At 34.7% G+C, this 22,489-nt stretch overlaps 3 protein-coding genes and 2 pseudogenes across 4 annotated transcripts; all 5 read left to right on the top strand.

The window, feature by feature from the left end:
• The first annotated feature begins 2,955 nt into the window (after window positions 1-2,955).
• LOC104713876 (NADP-dependent glyceraldehyde-3-phosphate dehydrogenase) lies at window positions 2,956-5,880 on the top strand. Its single transcript, XM_010431095.2, has 9 exons — window positions 2,956-3,533; window positions 3,775-3,968; window positions 4,040-4,168; window positions 4,260-4,379; window positions 4,448-4,584; window positions 4,663-4,818; window positions 4,891-5,269; window positions 5,350-5,466; window positions 5,546-5,880. Exons 1-9 carry the CDS (start codon window positions 3,389-3,391, stop codon window positions 5,657-5,659), a joined length of 1,491 nt encoding a protein of 496 aa, XP_010429397.1. The 5' UTR covers window positions 2,956-3,388; the 3' UTR covers window positions 5,660-5,880.
• Window positions 5,881-6,067: 187 nt separating this feature from the next.
• On the top strand, window positions 6,068-6,907 carry LOC147939279 (uncharacterized). The gene is made up of 2 exons (XM_087465923.1): window positions 6,068-6,723; window positions 6,859-6,907. The coding sequence occupies exons 1-2, from the start codon at window positions 6,068-6,070 to the stop codon at window positions 6,905-6,907; spliced, it is 705 nt and encodes a 234-aa protein (XP_087322049.1).
• Window positions 6,908-11,538: 4,631 nt separating this feature from the next.
• Window positions 11,539-14,560, top strand: LOC104713875 (transcription factor LRL1). The gene is made up of 6 exons (XM_010431094.3): window positions 11,539-12,033; window positions 12,120-12,290; window positions 12,433-12,498; window positions 13,011-13,076; window positions 13,476-13,532; window positions 13,857-14,560. The coding sequence occupies exons 1-6, from the start codon at window positions 11,737-11,739 to the stop codon at window positions 14,262-14,264; spliced, it is 1,065 nt and encodes a 354-aa protein (XP_010429396.2). The 5' UTR covers window positions 11,539-11,736; the 3' UTR covers window positions 14,265-14,560.
• Window positions 14,561-15,773: 1,213 nt separating this feature from the next.
• Window positions 15,774-17,539, top strand: LOC104713874 (F-box/kelch-repeat protein At2g24250 pseudogene; annotated as a pseudogene). Its single transcript, XR_015565983.1, has 2 exons — window positions 15,774-16,057; window positions 16,219-17,539. The product of XR_015565983.1 is annotated as an F-box/kelch-repeat protein At2g24250 pseudogene (transcript).
• A 3,259-nt stretch (window positions 17,540-20,798) lies between these two features.
• Window positions 20,799-21,890, top strand: LOC104715925 (F-box/kelch-repeat protein At2g24250 pseudogene; annotated as a pseudogene).
• Window positions 21,891-22,489: the final 599 nt, after the last annotated feature.

The raw sequence follows: 22,489 nt of genomic DNA, 5'->3' as shown, positions 1-22,489 counted from the left end.
GTTGTTGTAGATCCTTTACAAAAATTTTGTGGCCGTTGGTTTCAAAATTTTATGAAATGTACTCAATTTAGTAGAAAGATATTATTACAGTTACACATGTGTGATGAGAGCTTTTATCTCTTTTCCCTTCGACCATCTTGGTTTCTCAAGTATTTGACAAATACTATCACATCTTCGAATACGATATGATTATGATTTCTGTTATAGCCACCAAAATAACTTCTAGTTGAATATAATTTTTATTTTTATTAATAGGATGTGTGAAAATTAATACTGTACCGTAACTCTGTAAGATCTAAACAAGAGTTAACATGCATAATGCATTATATTCCAAAAGATTAAAATCACAAAGATAAGAATGTTTTCTTGAGAAAAAAATAAATAAAAAAAATCTTATCGTCTTTTGTTATCCCCAAGGAAGATAACGAACTCTGTGTACAAAAGCTTCCCACTCACAACTGTCGTTTTAATTTTCGATAACTTTGTAGGGGAAAAAAATGGTGACTGTATAAATGAATTGTATCGTATATTGGATAATAAAATCATGGGGTTGATGAGTCTTAAATGACATAATGTCCATATGATTTTTGATTACCAGCATTATTTAATATATTTATTGGACATATTAAGTTATTTTTATTACTTCATAAAAATAAATATTATTGATAAAATTTTAAAATAAAAATTACGTAATAATAGTACTCCCTCTGTTTCCAAAGAATGTCATTTTGACCAACTACACAGAAATTAAGAAAAAATTGAATTATACATATATGCCCCTATTTAATGAGTAGTTTATAATTGAAATTCAATAAAAAAAGGTTTTGGGTTAAGGGTAAATTAGAAAATTTGATGTTAATAACATTTGAAATACAAAATGACAGTCTTTGTGAAACAAAGAAAAACTTTCAAAATGACACTCATTGTGAAACAGAGAGTACTAGTGATAAAAATTGTCACGACAACAAAATAAAATTAGAGAGACAAACAACACGTGTAAGGCCTTGAACCAAGAGATACGTTTAGTTCAGTAGTTCCAAAACCGCATTTGGCTTTATTTAATTTCATCGTCTACCGTAGTTGCGTGGCACGTAGAAACTTCTTTTTCTTTTTTTTTTTGGGTTTCATTGAGAATCCGTTACTCATGGTGTTGTGGTTAATAGTAATACCGTGGCTTATATTTTATTGAGATTTTTACTATGAAAAATCACAAAATTTGAGTGTCGTATATATGAAAATAAATACTGCATTTATACGTCACATATGATTTAAATCATACTATTTTATGTTATTGAAAAGGCCAAATATGATCAAGAAGGATTTAATCGACAACATCCAGGATGCATGGCCTTCTTGGCGTACATAGACACCGTCGTGAATGGCCGAGAAAGTTCCAATAAATTTCATAGAGCTTCGAAAGAAACTTATCACTTAATTATATCAGCAAGATGTAGATCTCCTTCACTCTTATCACGAACTTCCATAGTTTGTTTTTTTTCACATCCAACACCATCTCTACACTCGAGGTCGTGGCAATTGGCGTTTACGGCTAACCATCACAAGCTGAACATAATAGGTTCCAGACAACCAACGGTCTTTGTATCTCGAACAAATACCAAATATGCAGTTCAAGAGCATGATACACGTTGATGCTTTTCATATATATCGACAATCAAACCAAGAGCTACTACACACATGCATATCAGCTTCCTCAACAAAGTGATTTTCTGGATAGTGGTCAACCACAACAATTTCTATTTCTACCTTTTCTTTTTCGAAATCTACGTATGCTAACTAGCACTAGCGAAACTTTTTTGGATCCCGTTAAGATTTTCTCTTAATTTCCAACAAAACTGATTTGAGGGGTGAAAGGTTCTCGAAATACCCACACTTTTTTTTTTTTATCTTTGGCCTAATATTTTACTTCTACTTATTATTATATTTTTTTTAACATCTTTGAATTGATAATACTCAATCCATAATTCAATCCCTACTATGCAGGATAAAATAACAGTGAAATCAACTTTCGTAAAAAATGGTATCCTACTATATTAATTGAGAAGTACAAAAATAAAATAACCTTAAAAAGTGTAAAAATTTACATACAAATGCCATTAAAAATTGTTAAATAAAAGCTAAAACTGTTGAGGGTATAAAAGATAATTAATAATTAATCATCTTATTATCTTATCATCAATCAGCAAAAATCGTGGGTTGCATGGATAATCAATTGACTTAAATTAAATCTATTTACCAAATCTTTATTCTTTTAACTAACAAATCTCATACGCATTAAAATTCTTTAAATGTGGAGGAGAATTAAATGTGGAGGCAATCTTCGATTATTGCCGGTGATTCCATGGAATTCATGTTAGTGGATGAAGCTGTATGTTATTTTCCATAATTAAGGTTTTCTTCTCATTATTGTTTTATTAAAAATTTTATTTTCCTAAACATATATATAGGATGATAAGATGGGAGCTGACCTTAAAAAAGACTTAATCAAAAAATTCGAGAATGGAGCTTATGAATTTTCAATCACAAACTATTATAAATAATATAATGATAAAATAAATTATTATAGATTTTGATAAACAAAAATGTTCAGCCCGCGGTTTACCGTGGGTTAATACTTAGTATATGGATAATTAACCAGTTAACTAAAAACACTTACCCATTTTTTTTCCTCAAATAAACATAGCAATTTGGAATGGTTTTCCCACAAAAACCGTATATATTCATTCCAAATAATAAGACAAACTTTTTTTTTGTTACAGCAGTTATAGCTATATGACATATAAAATTAAAGTAATGAAAACAGAATAATATCTAAATCATTTTAAATGTTCTTAAAACTTTCCCATATACTATTTTGAAAAAATCGGAATATTCCATAAGAAACGGACTTTGGGACTTAGGGATAATACATACATGCATGTCTGTTAGTGTATGAATGAATTCAAAAAAAAAAGCTTTGTGGTTGTGGCTATCATGAGTCCCTTCGTTAATAAACCAATGGTACGTGTAGGACCAAAGCTATTCAATAACCAACAAAACGATCACACACCAAGAAACGCTCTCTTCACTCTCAATTCTCATTTCTACACCATACAAATTTTTTCATCTTCCTTTCTTTATCCTTTTCAAGATTTTCTTTTACCCTTTATATCACTTATCTATCTATCTACCTTTCATGCTCTTTCACCACTCCTTCCATTAAATCTATCTCTCTCTCTCTCTCTCTCTCAACACTCAAGAAGCGAGACACAGAGGAGAGGACCCTTCTTCTCTGTTTGTTTTGTCTCTTTGGCTATATATTCAGACATTGTGTGAACAGAAACAAATCAACACATCACAACACAACTTTTAAGTTTTGTTTCAGACATCAATGGCGGGGACTGGATTGTTTGCAGAGATTTTGGACGGAGAAGTCTACAAATACTACGCTGATGGAGAGTGGAAAACTTCTTCCTCTGGTAAGAGTGTGTCCATCATTAACCCGGCCACGAGGAAGCCACAGTACAAGGTTCAAGGTATCTTATCATCAACTTCTTCTTAAGTTTCATGCTTATGTTGTCCTCTTAAAAACCAGATTTAAGGCCAAAATTTGCAGCTATAGTATGGATAGTGTTTAATTACTTGATATAACAGTTAAAAATGGGAAATTGAGATTAATTAAGATAACAACCTAAGATTCTCCGAAGAGAAACAGAGGAGTTAAAAAAAACAGAGGATTTCAAGATAAGATAATGTTCTGTTTTCTGGTAAACACAGCATGCACGCAAGAAGAAGTGAACGCGGTGATGGAACTAGCGAAATCGGCTCAGAAATCGTGGGCAAAGACTCCTCTTTGGAAAAGAGCTGAGCTTCTTCACAAAGCTGCTGCGATCCTCAAGGACAACAAAGCTCCTATGGCTGAGTCTCTTGTCAAGGAAATCGCTAAACCCGCTAAAGATTCTGTTACTGAGGTCTCATTCTCTCATTCTCTCTGTGCATCATTGTCTTTTTGCAGATCTCTGATGTTTGGTTTTGGTGAAAGGTTGTGAGGTCTGGAGATTTGATCTCTTATTGTGCTGAAGAAGGTGTTAGGATCTTAGGTGAAGGGAAGTTTCTGCTATCCGATAGCTTCCCTGGTAATGACCGTACTAAGTACTGCCTCACTTCTAAGGTATAACCTCTTTGATTCATATGTCTTGCATCAGTGGTTGAAGTTTTACAAACGTTTTGATCATATTTTGTGTTTGTCTTCTGAGCTGCAGATTCCTCTCGGTGTGGTTTTGGCTATTCCTCCATTCAATTATCCGGTCAATCTCGCTGTATCAAAAATCGCTCCTGCTTTGATCGCTGGAAACTCCCTTGTCCTTAAACCTCCAACTCAAGTAACTAAACAGAACTTTACACTGTTTTGATGTTATGAAAATTCTTTTTAACGGTCTGTTTCTTTTAGGGAGCTGTTTCTTGCCTTCATATGGTACATTGCTTTCACTTAGCCGGTTTCCCTAAAGGACTTATCAGCTGCATCACTGGAAAAGGATCTGAGATTGGCGATTTCCTCACTATGCACCCTGCTGTTAACTGCATTAGGTATATACATATACAGTACATTCAACAAACACGTTATGTTCCTGTTCACTACTAATTTTTTTGGATGACTGGTCTCAGTTTCACTGGTGGTGATACCGGAATCTCAATCTCTAAGAAAGCTGGTATGATCCCTCTTCAAATGGAACTTGGAGGAAAAGATGCATGCATTGTCCTGGACGATGCTGATCTTGATTTAGTTGCTTCCAACATTATCAAAGGAGGATTCTCTTACAGGTAATCTAGCTACATTAATGAGTGTAGTTAACCGTTATGCGTTAAGTAACCGGTTTTATCTACCTTAACCAGTGGGCAGAGGTGTACTGCTGTGAAGGTGGTGCTAGTGATGGAATCAGTGGCTGATGAACTAGTTGAGAAAGTAAAAGCTAAAGTGGCCAAACTCACGGTTGGACCGCCTGAAGATAACTCCGATATCACAGCCGTGGTGTCGGAATCTTCAGCTAATTTCATTGAAGGATTGGTGATGGATGCTAAGGAGAAAGGAGCAACCTTTTGTCAAGAGTATAAAAGAGAAGGTAACTTGATTTGGCCATTGCTTTTGGACAATGTTAGACCGGACATGAGGATCGCATGGGAGGAACCATTCGGTCCTGTCGTGCCCGTCTTGAGGATCAGTTCTGTTGAAGAAGGGATCAATCATTGCAATGCTAGTAACTTTGGCCTCCAGGTTTGGCTATTTATACTTGGTTTAGTCTTGTTTATTTGGTTTTCGTTTAACCGGAGCTAACTCAACAATTTCATTTGAAGGGATGCGTATTCACTAAAGACATCAACAAGGCAATACTGATCAGTGATGCAATGGAGACAGGAACTGTTCAGATCAACTCTGCACCAGCTCGTGGACCGGACCACTTCCCTTTCCAGGTAAATCCTCGATTTATAGACTCATTTTCGCCTCGGTTATGACCGGTTAGCTAACTTGGTTTTGTGCTGGGATAAACAGGGACTAAAGGACAGTGGAATAGGATCACAAGGTGTGACAAATAGCATCAATTTGATGACTAAAGTGAAGACCACTGTCATTAACTTGCCAACACCTTCTTACTCAATGGGTTAGTTTCCCCTTTTTTATTTTCTGTTCTTCATCTTAGAATCAAATCAATCCGTCATGTTTGTATCGGATTAAATCAAAAACTGCGAATAAAAAGGGAGTGATTAGTGTAACTATTATGGTTTGTAATCTCTATGTAAACCAATAAGAGGATATTATGAAAGATGAGTGAGAGCTTTGATTGTGTTGTACTGTTGTGTTATATAACAGGGGACGGTTTCATCTCACGACTGTGATTCGAACACACAAAACATCCTTTTTATCAAAAAAAGTCTTTGGAGTTTATAAAATTTTTAAAAATATTTTCTTTTTGTTAATGGATAAAATTGAAAAATACTTTCATCTTATAATAATTGTTTGGGACCAATCTCATCGATTTCTCCGGTGGAATTTTCCAAAAAATTATTCTTTTAGATGGTATCGAAAGTACATACGGTGTTCCCTTCCCATATGTACTCTGGTGCAACTGATCAAAACTTAATATATGGGGCTTTATCGACAATCCCTTCCCATCCTATGATGTTTCCTTCATCTTCTCTATATAGCAACCTCGATTTTCTATATGGGCGTGGTAAAGACTCTGGTGCAACTGATCAAAACTTGAGAGCATTTCCGTGGATGATGTGGTACATTTGGAAGGCAAGAAATAAGAAAGTATTTGAAAATATCTCTGAATCCCCGCAAGATACACTGGAGAAAGCTATCCAAGAAGAAGATGTTTGGAGAAGAGCAAATAACAGAGACTTAGCATCAGCGGTAGTAGAAGCATGCATACCTTCGATCCCAATTCCTCGAGAATCTCTTGTATGCTTTATAGATGGATCTTGGCATACAGAGGTGGATAGGAGTGGGCATGGCTGGATTGCGTCTATCGGTGATAGAATCCTGCACATGGGGATAAAAGGATCGCGCAGAAGCCTATCCCCATTACATGCAGAGTTAGATACCCTTATTTGGGCTATGGAGTGCTTATTAGCGTTGGACTTGGATAAAGCTATTTTTGCTACGGATTGCTCAGACCTCCTAAGGATGACGTCTAATATCGAGGATTGGCCGACCTTTTCATCAGAGTTGAAGGATTTTATTCATTTCAGAGATAGATTTGCTAATTTTAGTATTAGATATATTTCCCGAGAGGATAATATCCGTGCCGATAAACTTGCGAAATGTGCAAGAGTACGAGGTTTCTGTTTTTCCCATGTAAGCTCGTCGGTACCGAATTGGCTCTCTCTCGAAGAGAGTCATCTCCGATAACTTAATATATGGGGTTTGATCGTAAAAAAAAAAAAAAAAATGGTATCGAAAGTACAAACTAGTCAGATAGATACTGTTTGTAAGGTAAAAAAAGGTTTTCAAGTACTGTCTGAGTCTGATCTGACCCATTTTATAACAAAACCAAGCACCAATGATTGGAAAACGACTGTAAACAATTATTGGACATCAAATTTCTAAATTCATGGTTTAGTTAGATTAAATAAACCTCTAACAGTGGATCTAACTAAAAACCTTTTAAAAGTTTTCTTTTGACAAAAACAAGAATACATAGAATTTGCTTACATCAGAATATCAAGAAACTCAAAACATACAAAAATAATAACTCATTTATAGTTATGTCTTTTCTTTGAGAATAAATAAAAGATAAATAAGAAAATAATTACAGCAATAAAAAAAGAGAGCATATATATTAAATACACACATATAATATCTAACAATAGTCCATTTTTAAGTTCGAGTATGGATAATTGGAGAACGAAGTGAAATTCTTTGTGCATGTTTTCAACATTAATAGCTGTCTCCTAATTATCAAGTTTTAAGTTTCAACACTAGAAAATACTCTCTCAGTTTCACAAAGAGTGTCATTTTGACCAGCTACACCCAAATTAAGAAAAAATTGAATTATACATATATGCCCCTATTTAATGAGTAGTTTATAATTGAAATTCAATAAGAAAAGCTTTGGGTTAAGGGTAAATTAGAAAATTTGATGTTAAAAATCATATTGAAAATACAAAATGACAGTCTTTGTGAAACAAAGAAAAACTCCCAAAATGACACTCTTTGTGAAACAGATGGAGTATGAAAACTATGGAGAAAATGCATGAATTATATTTCATCCATCTAAAAACTTCTCAATACCCTTCAAAATTGTTTAAATTAATAATAGTAATTTTAGCCATTTGTGCACAAAATCATATAATCGAGTTAAAATCTAGAATAATATGTATATTAAGCACGAACTAGATCACTTATTTTCAGTTGATTTTGAATCAAGAATCAAAAACGTAACACACAAAATGACTTGTATATATACAAAACAATATGAAAACAAAATAATGACAGATTTGTCCAACTGATGACAAACAATGGTTGATGAATGGTAAGAGACTGCAGCCTCGAAATTAAACATTAAAAACTGTTAGAGATTTTTTTTTTTAATAATAAAGCTAGTTCAGTTTCCATTTAATCGATGGATAAGAAAGAAAGTCTACTCTCAAGTCTCAATTCTCATCCTTGCTTGCATCAGACATTGATATTTTATTTTAAAAATATAATCACCAAATTATTAGGTGAAATTAAAGAATATCCTAAGAAGTTGTGGAAGTGTAATGCTCTCTATTCAGTCTAAATAATTTCATTAGTATATATACTATTGTATGGAAACAATAACAACTTATCAATTTGACAATTCGGATATCGATAACAAAACTATATATGTTTAATTTTTTTTGTACATAAACGACCTTTGGGGTTTTGTTAGTATATATATATATAGTTGACTTTACTCAAAAGATCATTTCTATTGATGCAACGATTTTTTTTGTACTGTCAGTTTCTACTTCTTTCTCATGTTTATATAGTTTGATTCATACGCTTAAAAAATTGATTCCTTCTAAATTACACAATTTCTATAATATTTTTCAATTTAAGTACTTTCGTTCTTAGCTGATATATATACCATCGTTTTTCTCATTTTGTTCTGTTAAAACTATTGTTAATGGTTATATATATAAGCTCATCTCACAGAGACATCCACACGGAACGGGAACTTCGTTAAAAACATTGACTTTTATATAAATCTTATTTTGTAAATTTAATCCTTGGCTACTATTCTTTCACGCAGTGACGTTTTAATTTCAATCACAATCATGGTATTCCTAAACTAATAATTATGCTTCTTGTTTTTTTTTTTTAAATTCTCGTTAAGAGGTAGATAGATTGCATTTACTTAGATTTTTAATATTTACGGAATTCACCTTATCAAACCCAAAATTCAGTAAAGCATCTATTAGGATCAAAAACCATTATTTTCTATAGTTTTATTTTGCTTTATGCATAAACTGTAAATTAAAAAAATTAGTATATTAACTATTTTATGTGGTATATGCATGCGGATTGAGGTGTAAAGGAAGAAATGACAAAGACGTATACCAATATATACTTATCTCAACTCTCTAGATAAGTGTTATTTTGTTCAGAAGAATGTGATAAAACATATTTTATGACTTCCATTTACTTTATTAAAAACAAACAAAGATAATTACATTTGTTTAAGTACTTCCCTCTTGATAATAATTATCTATTTATATTAGTTCATAGTATATTTTATATCTCTCTCTCTAGCTTTGTTTGGTAGTACATTAATTATTTGACCAACATTTGCAATTAATAAATGAGTGTAATTAAAGCCCATCTTTCTCTCCTTGTGAGTTTGTGCAAACACAGAATGTCCCATGTGCTTAATCACGCAGAATGGTTTATTAAAACTAATCCCACTTTTCTTGTTGACGTACAAGGACTTGTCCCATATGAGTGAGTATATGACCTACATAGTTTCATAAATACTTTCATATACCGGGAAACAAAAGTTATATCAGTATATCATATGTTACATTAATTGCACCATTAGTTTCTTCACAAAACAATTTATGGTTCAGATTGTTTAAATTTCTAGTAAAACCTAAAAGAACTATGGGTGTTTTTGTTCATATAGTGTAATGATACAATAAGATAAAATGATAAATAAACTCTTTGTTTTTCCTTTTTTAAAATGACTAACTAATCGCAAAAGATTGTGTTCTAAATTTGAAAGAACCGTGAAAGTTTAAGGCTTTTTGACTTTTAGTTAATGTAGGATTATACGAACCACAACGAAATATAGAGATATGTCACTTTTGAGTGATAATACAAAACTATGACATTCTATCTATTAACGGAAAATAAAGTTTTATCATTTTGAAACCTATAACTCGGATAGTGGGAAAGTGGACACGCCAACACAAAGACGTGTCTCTTAGATTGTTGGAATATATAACTTAAAAAGCTCGATATGTATACGCGTATATATGCAATACACACATGCACATACGTAGACATACATGAACGTAGATGAACGTATATATATATATATGTTTGTTTAATGGTTAAAAAATAGCAAGAATCGTGACTTGGGAATATTTTTTAGTGAACTTGATTCCACGGTGCGAACCAATACATACATATATGCATGAGTGGCTGACATAAGAGTGTGCATAACATGAGAAGATACATGCACACAGTCACACATATGTACTTGTATAATAATTAAGTACATATATGTGACACATACTTTCAAGAATTAATAATTTTGTTATCTATATATTTGTTTCATTAAATCTTGTTCATGTTGTAGCAATGGAAAAGAAAAACAATATTTCTGACTACAAATTAAAATATAAACCTTGAAACCCTAAATTAATTAGTGGATTCGAAGAGAAGAAGTGTCAAACATCCAGACACAAAATTAGAGTTTCAAATATGACAGTTAAATCATTTATCCAAAAAAGAGTATACATATATGGTGTGCTGTGACACAATCATATAAAGAATATAAGTTTGAAGCTATTGAAAATAAAAAGAAAAAAGAAAGAAAGAAAGAAGAAGAATATCTAGTTATAAAGAATAAAAAAAAAAAAGTTCCAGGTCGTGATTGATACGGAATTTCATTTAAAAAAATTATCATCAAATTTTCTGATTATTAATCTCAAATACGAATATCGGCTTTTGGGATAGGATGTTTGTGATCTTGGGGACAACGCAAAAACAGTAGAATTTCGAGAGAGCACTAGCATCGATCATTGATGAATTGTCATCGTGGAAAGATTATAACAACATTTATAGTATTTTTTTTTTGTTGAAAATTAACATTTATAGTATATATATAGTACGAATGAATTGACGAGTAAACTTTACCGTTGTGTACTGACGTAGGTGGTTCAGGACTGGTTACGGGTAGGCACCGACCAATGACCATCTCTTGAATTCGATCTATCGAAGAGTATAGTTTGGCTTGATCATTCTTCTTAAAACGATGGGCTTCCCTAAACATCGCTAGATCTTGGTACGATTCTAAATTTCTTATAGGTCTTTACGTTCCGGCTGATTGGTTTGAACAATTTAAATCCCACCTAAAATAAGTAGTTTTCTTAGGGTAAACTTTTGAGTGAATATATAATATCCAAGTTTAGCTTCTTGGTTTGATCAAATCTTGAATTGGACAAGTATCCTCTTTTGTGTTTGGTTTCACGTGGAACTGTCCGCGTAACTCCTTGCTTAAGTGGAGACATTCATATCAAAGGTTCTTTTAGTGAATGATAAGTAAGAAAAACGGTGAAGTGTAATTAAGTTTGCATCTGAAAAAGTATATAAAGCAAATATAATCCAAACTCTTTAGATAACAATAGCAATAATTAAACGTACATACATGAAGATGTAAAAAAAAAGGAATGATTAAGATTTGGAGTAAAGAGAAACAAAAGTCTAGACGGAAACGAAATTAAAGAAGAGGCGAAGATAATCATCGATTCATCATCACACCATATAATAATATCATATGGGTTGCTAACCACAATATTAAAAGTTTTCCTTTTTCCTTTTAAAACATCACCAAAAAATGATATTTATAATTAAACCCTACATTAAAAAATATATATATATCTACAACAATTCTTCTTTATAATAATTAAGCCAAGCCTCAACATTTCCAACCTATTCCACACAAAAAAAAAAAGTGAAGAAGAAGAAGGAGCCCATCATCATTCACCATCATGATGAACTCTTCTCTTCTAACTCCTTCTTCTTCATCTTCTTCCCATATCCAAACTCCGGCCACCACTACTTTTGACCATGAAGACTTCCTTGATCAAATCTTTTCCTCCGCCCCATGGCCATCAGTCGTCGACGATGCTCATCCTCCTCTTCCTTCCGATAGCTTCCACGGCCACGACGTCGACTCAAGAAATCAGCAGATCATGATGATGCCTTTAAACGATGGCTCCTCCGTCCACGCTCTTTACAATGGCTTCTCCGCCTCAGGATCTCTTCCTAACTTTCATATCCCTCATGTATGTATAGTCTCTCTAGCTATCTCTTTCTTAACACGTAACTTTTTTTTTTTTTTTTGTAACTGATCATGATGAAATCTATATAGGGATCGGGAGGTGGATTGATGAACCAAGAAAGACAAACGCAAACGCCATCGCAACCGCAGGCAAGCGCGTCTACAGCTACTGGTGGTACGGTGGCGGCTCCGCTGCAGAGTAGGACTAAAGTCCGAGCTAGGAGAGGTCAAGCAACTGATCCTCACAGTATCGCCGAAAGGGTTAGTTTTCTTTTTTCCTTCCATTTTTATTTGATTTTGTTTTGGTGCATTAATTTGTAACAGTTACCGAGAAAGGTGTCGAAATTGAAAATTTCTAAAAGCTTTTTGAGTATTTTCTGAAAAAATTGTTATAATGGGGCAGTTACGAAGAGAGAGAATTGCGGAAAGGATGAAAGCTCTTCAAGAACTCGTCCCAAACGGCAATAAGGTATTTTTTGTTTATTTCACTTTCATTTATCTTTCATAAAGTAAGATTTATTTAATTGTAAATGGATCATTATTTATTGACAAAAAAAATGGATCATTATATATTTTTTAAACGTCATTTTTCATCATCCACTATGGATTTGTATGATCCATAATTGCATCTAGAACCTAGAATTGAAATACAGTTTACAAAAATGATCAGGAACTTTCCTCGAGTGGTTTTTAAGCTGCCAACTACAACTTTTAGGAGTTAATATTTATTTACCAAAACTAAGAGTAGGTTTATAAGCAAATTCATGTGTTTTGTTTTACTCATATAATTGGTGGTTGTTTAGTTTATATATATAGAGATAGCTAGAGATGGAGTAGTATATATCATCAATCAAATGATTAAACACTGATTAGCTAATTAATTAGGCTACAATAATAAAGTTAACTAATGCAGTAATAAATGGATTAAGATCTCAGTTCTGACAGATTTTTTATACTATTTCTTTGATATATAATTGACAGACAGACAAGGCATCGATGCTCGATGAGATTATAGATTATGTCAAGTTTTTACAACTCCAAGTCAAGGTGAATCTCGCTCTCTCTCTCTCTCTCTCATATATTTTACAGTTATTTTTATTATACAATAGGGTAAATTCTTTTACAAAGTACATTTTGTTTTTATTTATTCACTTCAGTATTGACGGAAGATTCTTTCTTTGCCTTTTAGTTGACATATCAAACAAAAAGAAAAGCTGACATATTATTAGTACCATCTCTACATAACATTTAATCAAATATGGGCCTCTGCCACTAAAATTCCTTATGCTCCCTCCCAAAATTTTATATAATTAATTAAAAATTTTCTGGATTTTATGACATATACACAGGTTATATAATGTATATATATATATATATATTTAAAATTAAAAAGTAGTGGACCAGTGGACTTCATAATTCTGTAACGAATTTAATTATGCGTTTTAGGTACTGAGCATGAGCAGATTAGGAGGAGCTGCTTCAGTTTCTTCTCAAATCTCTGAGGTATTTCAGTTTACTATCTCTACTCTTTTTTTTTTCTTTTTTCTTTTTTTGTAATTTCCAATAAACATTTTAGGCAATGGATAAAATTAAGAAATTATACTGTTAATTAGATAAAGTATCATGCAAGACGTTCAAAACAAAATATATGTAAAAAAGTTTCCAGAAAAAGAAAGTATATATATATATATATAAAACAAATTCTAAAATTCTAAAACATAGCACAAAAAAAAGAGAGCACGCGTGCCGACTTTTATCACTTAGGGTTTCACTTTCTTGTCTTTTCGTTTTCAAAAATGATTTTTTTTCCTTTTTATATTTATTCAGGCAGGTGGATCCCACGGTAATGCAACCTCCGCCATGGCCGGCAGTAGCCAGACGGCCGGAAACTCCAACGATAGCATTACGATGACGGAGCATCAAGTGGCGAAGTTAATGGAAGAAGACATGGGCTCAGCCATGCAGTACCTTCAAGGGAAAGGTCTCTGCCTCATGCCAATCTCTTTAGCAACTGCCATCTCAACCGCCACTTGTCACACCACCCGTAACCCTTTGATCCCTGGAGCTGCTGACGTTGGAGGTCCTTCTTCTCCCAATCTTTCTAACATGACCATACAGTCCACGAATACAACAATGGGTAACGGTAACGGGAAGTTAAAAGGTAACGGTAACGGCATGATCGAGGGGTCGTCGTCAATTGCCGTTAAAGAGGCAGTATCCGTTTCGAAGCCGTGATAACGGCCGTTTACTTTTGGGGTTAGGCAGAGAAGATACAAAAAAAAAAAAAAAAGAGAGATAGTGGGATGAAGTGGGGAGATAAAGTCAAAGTCTACGAAGAATGAGGTTGAGTAAGTTGTTTGATGTGTTCTTTGAACGACGCAGCAGTTGTCGTAGAGTTTTGGTTATATTAACTACTACTACTACTACTATAAAACCACTCAAATTAAAGGGACATTTATTTTCCTCGTTTTCTAAATATGTTTGCAATGTTTTTATTTTATATGAATAAAGTTGGTTTCTGTTTATCCAAAGGTTAATGGCTAGGAGAAAAAAAATATACACGTTTTTTGGGTTTTTAATCAGCTAGGTTAATGTCGTCTCTAAAATCTCAAAATAATATTGAATACAAGACTTTAGATGTGAAAACGCATATTTGTGGCTAACTCTATATACTTAAGTACTTTGTTAATGGGTTAGATTTTTTCTCTATTATCGAATCTAGTCTAAAACAAATTCACTAAAACAAGATAGCAATTATAACTGCATATGATACAAATACTATTATGTCTGTTATTTTTTTTCTAGCTGAATAAACCATCAAAAAATATTTCTATCTTGTTGATGGGACGACACTATACATCTTGTGTGCATATCTCGAAACTACACATCTTGTGTGCAAATCTTCATGAAGCATCTTTTTGGTATTTATATCAATTAAGTGTTAACAACTTTCCTATTATACAATAAATATGAATTGAGAGTTTAACAATTGTACAACCCCTATGATTGACAATTTTTCTATTATATAACAAATAAGAATTTTATATTATACAACAAATAGGAAAGTTTTTCTCTATGATCGCATCTTGAATCTTCCATTCAATATGTTTATCTAGCTCAACAGCCGCCACTTGGCTTGTCCAAGTCGGCCTTAAGCTTCTGTACTCAAACTCTTTAATTCAGCTTCTTGTACTACTTTTTGTTTTAACGTTGGAACTAGTACAAAAACTGCTTTAGACGTCGACTTTAAGTTTCTGTACTCAAACTCTTCAATTCAGATTCTTGTATCTTTTTGTACTAATGATTCGTGAAAATTTGAAGATGTATAAGAAAGGTTCTTATTTTTGTGATATATTTTAAATTAGTTTATCGAAATATAAGTTAAGTTTAATTTTTAAAATATGATAACATTTTATTATCTCTTAATTTTTATCTTGAGTTTAACTTAAAATGATTAAAAAAAAAACAAAGAAAAAAATAGAACATATATATATAGATATTGTATGTTTTTAATCTTATTCCTATCCAAAGAATCCAAACCCAATCGGATTTTAACCGAACCTGACCTGCGTACTTGATTGGCTAGCTGAGCTCTAATTCAAAACATCGTCCGTCTCCATCTAGTTGGAAAACCCGGATTGTTAACCGGCTTCACTTGAATTGAACCGGCCAATCATTTCGGTTATTTCCCGAACCAAAGTTCCCACTCCTTGTTACTTAAATTCGAAGTCTCTCTATCAAATAGAAACTTTCTCATTCTCTTTTACTGATCGATCTCAAAGCGTCTTGGACACTACCAGTACCAACTTTTCTGGGTTTGACAAAGATAGTGGTTTTTTCTTTTATTTGGGACAAACGAGAAAGATAGTGGCTTTTCTTGTTGTTTTTCAACAAAAAAAAATGGCTAAAACGGAAACAATTATATCTTTGTATGCTCAATTTCTCTAAAGCTTAAGAACAAACCACTCTCTATTCCTTCGAGTTCTTCATAAGACCTTTTCAGCTCCAACTTTGTTCTCCCAGTTACGGTACGACCTATCTCTTAAAATCAAAGTGAATCTTGGATGTTTGTTTGTTTTTTTTTTTCTTAATTTTCTTCTGCGACTTTGCTGTAGTGTCAATTCAAATGGGCTTAAATCTTTCTCTGTTCCTAAACCCTAAAAACAAAAAGTTGTGATTTTTATTTCAGATTTTGAAACTGCAGCAGTAAGATTATGTCTTCTTCATCAACATCGTCGATAATGCCAGACTGGTCTCAGCTCCCTGAAGAGCTATTGCCTCTCATCTCGAAGCATCTAGAGGAGAACTGTTTCGATGTAATTCATGCTCGCTCTGTTTGCAGCTTGTGGCGATCCATATTTCCCTTTCCTTCTTCCCTACTACGCCCAAGTTACTCTCTTCCCGAGTACTCGCTACACAGAGATCTTAAAGAAATGATCACCCTCGAGAAGGTACCTTTGTTCCTCTTTAGAGTCCTAACTCCTTGTGTTGCTGATGATGTGTCGACTTCAGAGTATTATCTGGGAGGAATAGGCCGACATGAGTCAGAGGAGGATCATATGGAGCTTCCATCTCCTCTTCAGTGCTCAGTGAAAGTCAAGATTCCAGGAACTGTGCCAACTTTGATGAACATGATCGACTGCCAGATCATCCCTCTGGGACATGAGTACAGAATGATGGGTCGGCCTCTTAGTTGCGTGGCTTTTCTTCCGCTAGACAAGGAGCGAGGAGGAGGAGCATTCGTTGTGCTTGTCACATACCGTCTCTGTTTGTTGGTGTTAACAAGTGCTGAAATGAGGTGGAAGCGGCTTAGTAACATCCGAGGTGCTTCATCCTGGGATGTAGTCACTTTTAGAGGCAGGTTTTATGCATCTCGTTCTTCCTGTACTACTTTCGTCATCGATCCTTATTCGCTTGAGGTGACTCTTCTGTCTCCCGTACACTTACGCGTGCCTCATGAAATATACTATCTGGTTCCATGTGGCGATGATGAACTTTTCCTAGTTGAGGGAACCTACCCAGCTGTTGATGGATTAGATTTAGATATTAGTCAGTTAACATTTAGAGTAAGGAGGCTTGATGAGGAGGCATGTACATGGGTTGAGGTCAATAATCTGGGAGACCGTGTCTTGTTTATTGGTGGACGCTCGAGAAAATTCTCTATCTCAGCTAAGGAGCTTCCTCATGGTTGTGGTTTAACTGGCAACTCGATTTTGTTCACCCATCTGCGAGGCAATGTAACTTTCGCCTTTAAATATGGAGTACATGCAGGAAACGCGGTAGACAATCTCAATTGTTGGAGATCCTCAAGGGAGAATCGTGTGATGATCCTCAAAAAATTTGCTCCGGTCGTGGCCTTCCAGGTTGAACGCTAGGCTGTAAATTCTCTCTTTGGATACCTGTTATTCCGCTTTAATTAGATGGAAAGACTATGTTTTCCTTTGATTCTGTAGTATCCGATGTTAGCCATTCGTACTGGAGACTATATAAATGGTAGTAGTTGTTTAATATTTAGTTTGTTTTAACTATCAACCCATGACACTAGACAACCATGACTTGTCTCACGAACTGTCAAAGCTGTGTTTGGTTGTGTTCTTGATCATGTTTCTGACAAAAATTCTACAACATCATATGTAAGCTCGAACTATACATACTCGATCTGTAGCTGACTGGCCTCTGACCTGTGGATGCCAAGCCACCTTTTAATGGTAACTTAAATAATGTTCTTATTAGTGTAAGGCAAGTCTACTGCAGTTAGCCTAGAGAGATTTGTTTGGGATTCTTTGTTTTTACTTTCCTTGAACGCTCAGTTATGTTCTGATCAAACGTGTTGCACGTATATGCCATACCCTCATCAATCAGCTTCTTCTATTCTAGCTTTTCTTAAACTCTGTGCAGAGCCTTTTGATCGTCGTAGATTCTTGTTCTGTATCGAGCTATTGCACCGAGCCTTTAGGTTCTGTATCGAGCTATTACATGCCTGCCTATAGAACAATGTCTGTGGCAGCGTTCAGCTCTAATAAGCTTTTCTCGTTCTGAAACATGTGAGATGGGGGACTTTAGTTCATACGAGGAAGAATTGATATATTAAACTTCCATCTGGATTGCTTCTGATTTCCATGGCAGCACAAGAATTAGGTAGACTGAGAACTTGATATTCAGTGTTATCTCGCTTAAATTGGTTCGCTTTTTATAACTACAATCTGATCTTTGAGAAATGTTCCATGGTTGGTGACAGAATTGTTGAGAATTACTCTGTTTACACTGTAAGAAAGGGGGGTTAAATGAAACTTCTTTTGTAATGGCAGCCACACACCTGGCCAATCAAGCTACAACGTTACTATGTTGTGCATTTTATCTTCTTGTGGCTTGTTCTGTTTCTGAAAAGGATCTAAGAGTAAGTAAGCAATATACATGAGAGAGAAACTCATGAAAGTTATCACACCCACTGTTTTTTTTTTTTTAAGCATGAGCCTTTCGTAATTTAGTCTGTAGAGGTTGATATGTTGAAAATTTTGTGAGCGTACGATGTTAAGTATGAGCATTTCATAATTTTTGTTATTGATTTCCAAAATTTGTGACTGGAAGAAAGCACAACTAGCAGACAAAAACAGACCAACGCCCTTACGAGCAGATTAGGAAAAGGTGAATTTTCAGGCAGCTGTAGCTATTTACTACTCACCATGACATGTTCGGGTTGAAAACTTTTAAATGTTATGCCAACGTTTTTTTAAACCAGACTAAAGTCCTGATGATCATGGTGTCATCTTCTTTCTAATCCTGAAAGCTGGAAACTTTTCCAACATTTTCACACTGTCCAAAACTGAAACCTTGAGCCACCACACCACTATACATCAACTCTTTTCTTGGCCACTGATCTTTTGTTGTGCGCCAGGTTGTGCAGTATACAAATCTAGTCAAGATTCCAGGATCTAATACACTCTTTAGTAACATACATGACTGCAAAATCTTACCTCTTTACTAACATGCATGATTGCCAAATCTTCCCTCTGGGCCATAAGTACAGAATGATCAGCTGGGATACTAAATATTAGAAACAGATTATTTGTTGGGGTTAAGAAGTGTGGAAATAAGATGGATGCGGCTTAAGGACCTCCCATATGACTTATGCTCGGATATAGTCACTTTTAGAGGAAGTTTTTATGCAGTCTTTCTTGAAGCAATTGTGGTTATCGATCCTTACTCGCTAGAAGTGACTCTCCTGTTGTTCTTGCAGTATCTGAAGTGACAAAGTGATATGGTTCCATCTGGCAATGATGAACTTTTCTTGGTTGAGGAAGTCTTCCCAACTTCTTTTGTAAGGGTCTGTTTAACTTCAGCCCATGTACTAGTCGATCAAAATGTAGAATGATTAAGCTAGACGAGGAGTCTGGTACATGGGCTGAAGTTAGCTATTTAGAATGATTAAGCCAAACTTGTTGCATGCATAGCAGCAACGTTTTCCACTATGTACAGTTATATACACTCAAACAGCTGTGATTCTTGCTGTTGATTCTGTTCAGAGCCTTTTGATCGTTGTAGATTGCTTTTGTTGAGTAAATATGGCTACAACATTCTGGTTTAAAGTAGTGGTGTCTGCGTAGCATAGTCTATAGGTTAATATCCGTAGACATCTTCATGTTTAAACTGGTCCGAAAGCGGCAAATAGTAACTCTTGTGCTTAAATTTGTGGTCTTAATTGGGATAGTGATATTTAGCATTTTATGTGAGATATGGACTCTTTCAAGAAAAGAAAAAGGAATAGAAGAAGAATCATTAATCAGAAAGCAGAGGATTTCTCATAAGAGTGATGATCATGACAACTCCGAACTACTGTCTTTAATCAAAGTGAGTGATGAAGATCAAGAGAGTATCTCACCAATAGAAGTTGCTCTAAGGTTTTACCGAATTTGTGAAACAATTCCTCAAAAAGAGCAAAAAGTTACTCTAAAGTTTGAACAAAACCTCCTTAACATAATAATGCAGGACATTTTGAAACTGGCTTTTTGTTACTCAATTCCTTGATCATAGTCTCAAGGTCTTCATTTTCTCAGATGCTACTGTCTTTAATCAAAAATAACTAGTGATGAAAACCTTACCAAAACTCATCTGTCCAACAGAAGAAGAGCATGGAATTTGCTATACAACATTGATTCTCTATCTCTATAGTTTAAAACTAATTTTTTTTAGCATAGATGAATCTCTTTTGTTTACGACCTCTATTTTCATTCTCTCACACCGCGTAACTACGCAAAATTTGGATCTCATATTAATAGCTTAAGCTTAATATATAATTCGTTGCAAACAAAGTGTGTAAACCGAACCAAAATAAAACCAATCTGAAACCAATTTGAAACGTAAACCAAATTTATGGTTAGATTTTGAAAAAGGTAGAGCGCAGAAAAACTTGAACCGCAACCAAACCATAAAATCAGATTTAGATGAGAAAAGAGAGGAAGTCATTATTTTTTTCTTAGTCGTTTCTTATTTTATCTATCACAAAATTCACTGAACCCTAAATTATTAGGGTTTTTTTTTTCCTCCGATAACTTCTCCATCATTGGTTTCGTATAGTCATAGTTTGTCAATTACACCAGGTATGTCTCTGTAATGAGCTCAGTGATTTAATATCCCCTAACCAGTCACGAGTGCACTGCCGTGCTTTTTTTGTTTTCTGTATTATATAGACTGTTTTGAGATTAACCCTTCTCTATTATATTCATGTTTGTTTACAATCGTAGCAGTAAGCCAGTAACTTTCTGTGCAAACATGGCAACATCATCGATAATGCCAGACTGGTCTCAGCTACCGGAAGAGCTACTGCACCTTATCTCGACGCATCTAGAGGATTACTGTTTTGATTTAGTTCATGCTCGCTCTGTTTGCACCTCGTGGCGATCCACTTTTCCCTTTCCTTCTTCCCTGTTACGCCCAAGATACTCTCTTCCCCACTTCCCATTAGAAAGCAAAGACTTGTGCACCTTAGAGAAGGTTCCTTTGTTCCTCTTTAGAGTTAGAACCCCTCCTGCCGCTGAGTTGCCCTATGAGTGTTTTCTAGGAGCAATAGGCCGAGATGCTTCAGATGATCATATGAAGCTACGTCCACCTTCCCTTCAGTGCTCAGTAAAAGTGAAGATTCTAGGATATGATCCAACCTTGATGATGATGAACATGCTTGACTGCCAGATCATCCCTCTGGGCCATCAGTACAGAATGATCGGTAGGGAACACAATCGCTCGGCTTTTCTCCCGCTAGACAAAGAGGGAGGAGGAGGAGAATTCGTTGTGGTTAGTAGCTTCCTTTACGATTTTATGGTGCTAACAAGTGTAGAAATGAGGTGGAAGCAGCTCGAGAACATCCCAAATGGTAGATGCACGAATATAGTCACTTTTAGAAACAAATTCTACGCAAGTTTTACTACCAGTAAAGTTGTTGCTATCGATCCTTATTCGCTGGAGGTTACTATTCTGTTTTCCTCACCTGAGAATTTTAGCTATCTGGTTCAGTCCGGCAATGAAGAACTTTTCCTGGTTGAGGTAATCTTCCCCTTTCATATTGAAATCAAATTTAGAGTGAGTAGGCTAGATGAGGAAGCTGGTAAATGGGTTGAGGTCACCGATTTGGGAGGCCGTGTATTGTTTATTTGTAGACACTTGGGAAATTTCTGCTGCTTCGCTAAAAAGCTTCCTCATGGTTTGAGTGGGAACTCGATTTTGTTCAGCCATGGGCCACGCTATGTAAATTTGATCTATAAATATGGAGTACATACCGGAAACTCAGAAGACGATCTCAACTGTTGGAGACCGTCAGGGGAGAAAGATGTGATGATCGTGGACAATTTTTCCGGTTGGAAACTTTAGACTGTTTTGATGAGTTGGACAGCTATAAGCAAAGACTTGTTTCAGCATGTTTAGCATTTGGGTATGTTTCCAACTAATGCTTTCTTAATGCTTTATGCTTACCAATTAAACATCTACGGTGCAAAAACTTTACGTCAGTGACGCTTTGAACCCTTTTTTAAACTCCCCCTTGTAATAAATCTCCACGAGTTTTTCCTTTCTTTAGGAGTAAAACTTATTTGAATAACTTTCATAGCTTATGTGATGAACAAAAACCAAACGCTCCCTAATTAACCCCAAAGATTTCTGGCAAGAACTCATATACATGTTTGTTGACATTTCGGACCTCCTCCACTCTTTGAGGTCAGTTTGCTCTCTCATAAATTATCTCTGTTTCTCTCCTCTGTTTGAACAGAGACAAAAACTCAACTCTCTCGTTATCTTTGTTTAGTTTCTTGTTCTAACAAAGACATGAAAAAAGAAGAGAGAAAACTTAAAATGTCTACATTGTTTACACCACTTACACATACTTAATAGTGGTTTCTTACCACACACACACTTAGAACTTGGCAACAACTACGACTAGCCCTTACCTCTAAGACTAGTCTAACATAATTTTC

Source organism: Camelina sativa, chromosome 9 (genome assembly GCF_030686135.1).
Source record: "Camelina sativa cultivar CO46 ecotype springtype chromosome 9, ASM3068613v1".
Classification (NCBI taxonomy): Eukaryota; Viridiplantae; Streptophyta; class Magnoliopsida; order Brassicales; family Brassicaceae; genus Camelina; species Camelina sativa.
Note: the sequence above shows the minus strand (reverse complement) of the source record. Positions and strands in the feature narration are given on the sequence as shown.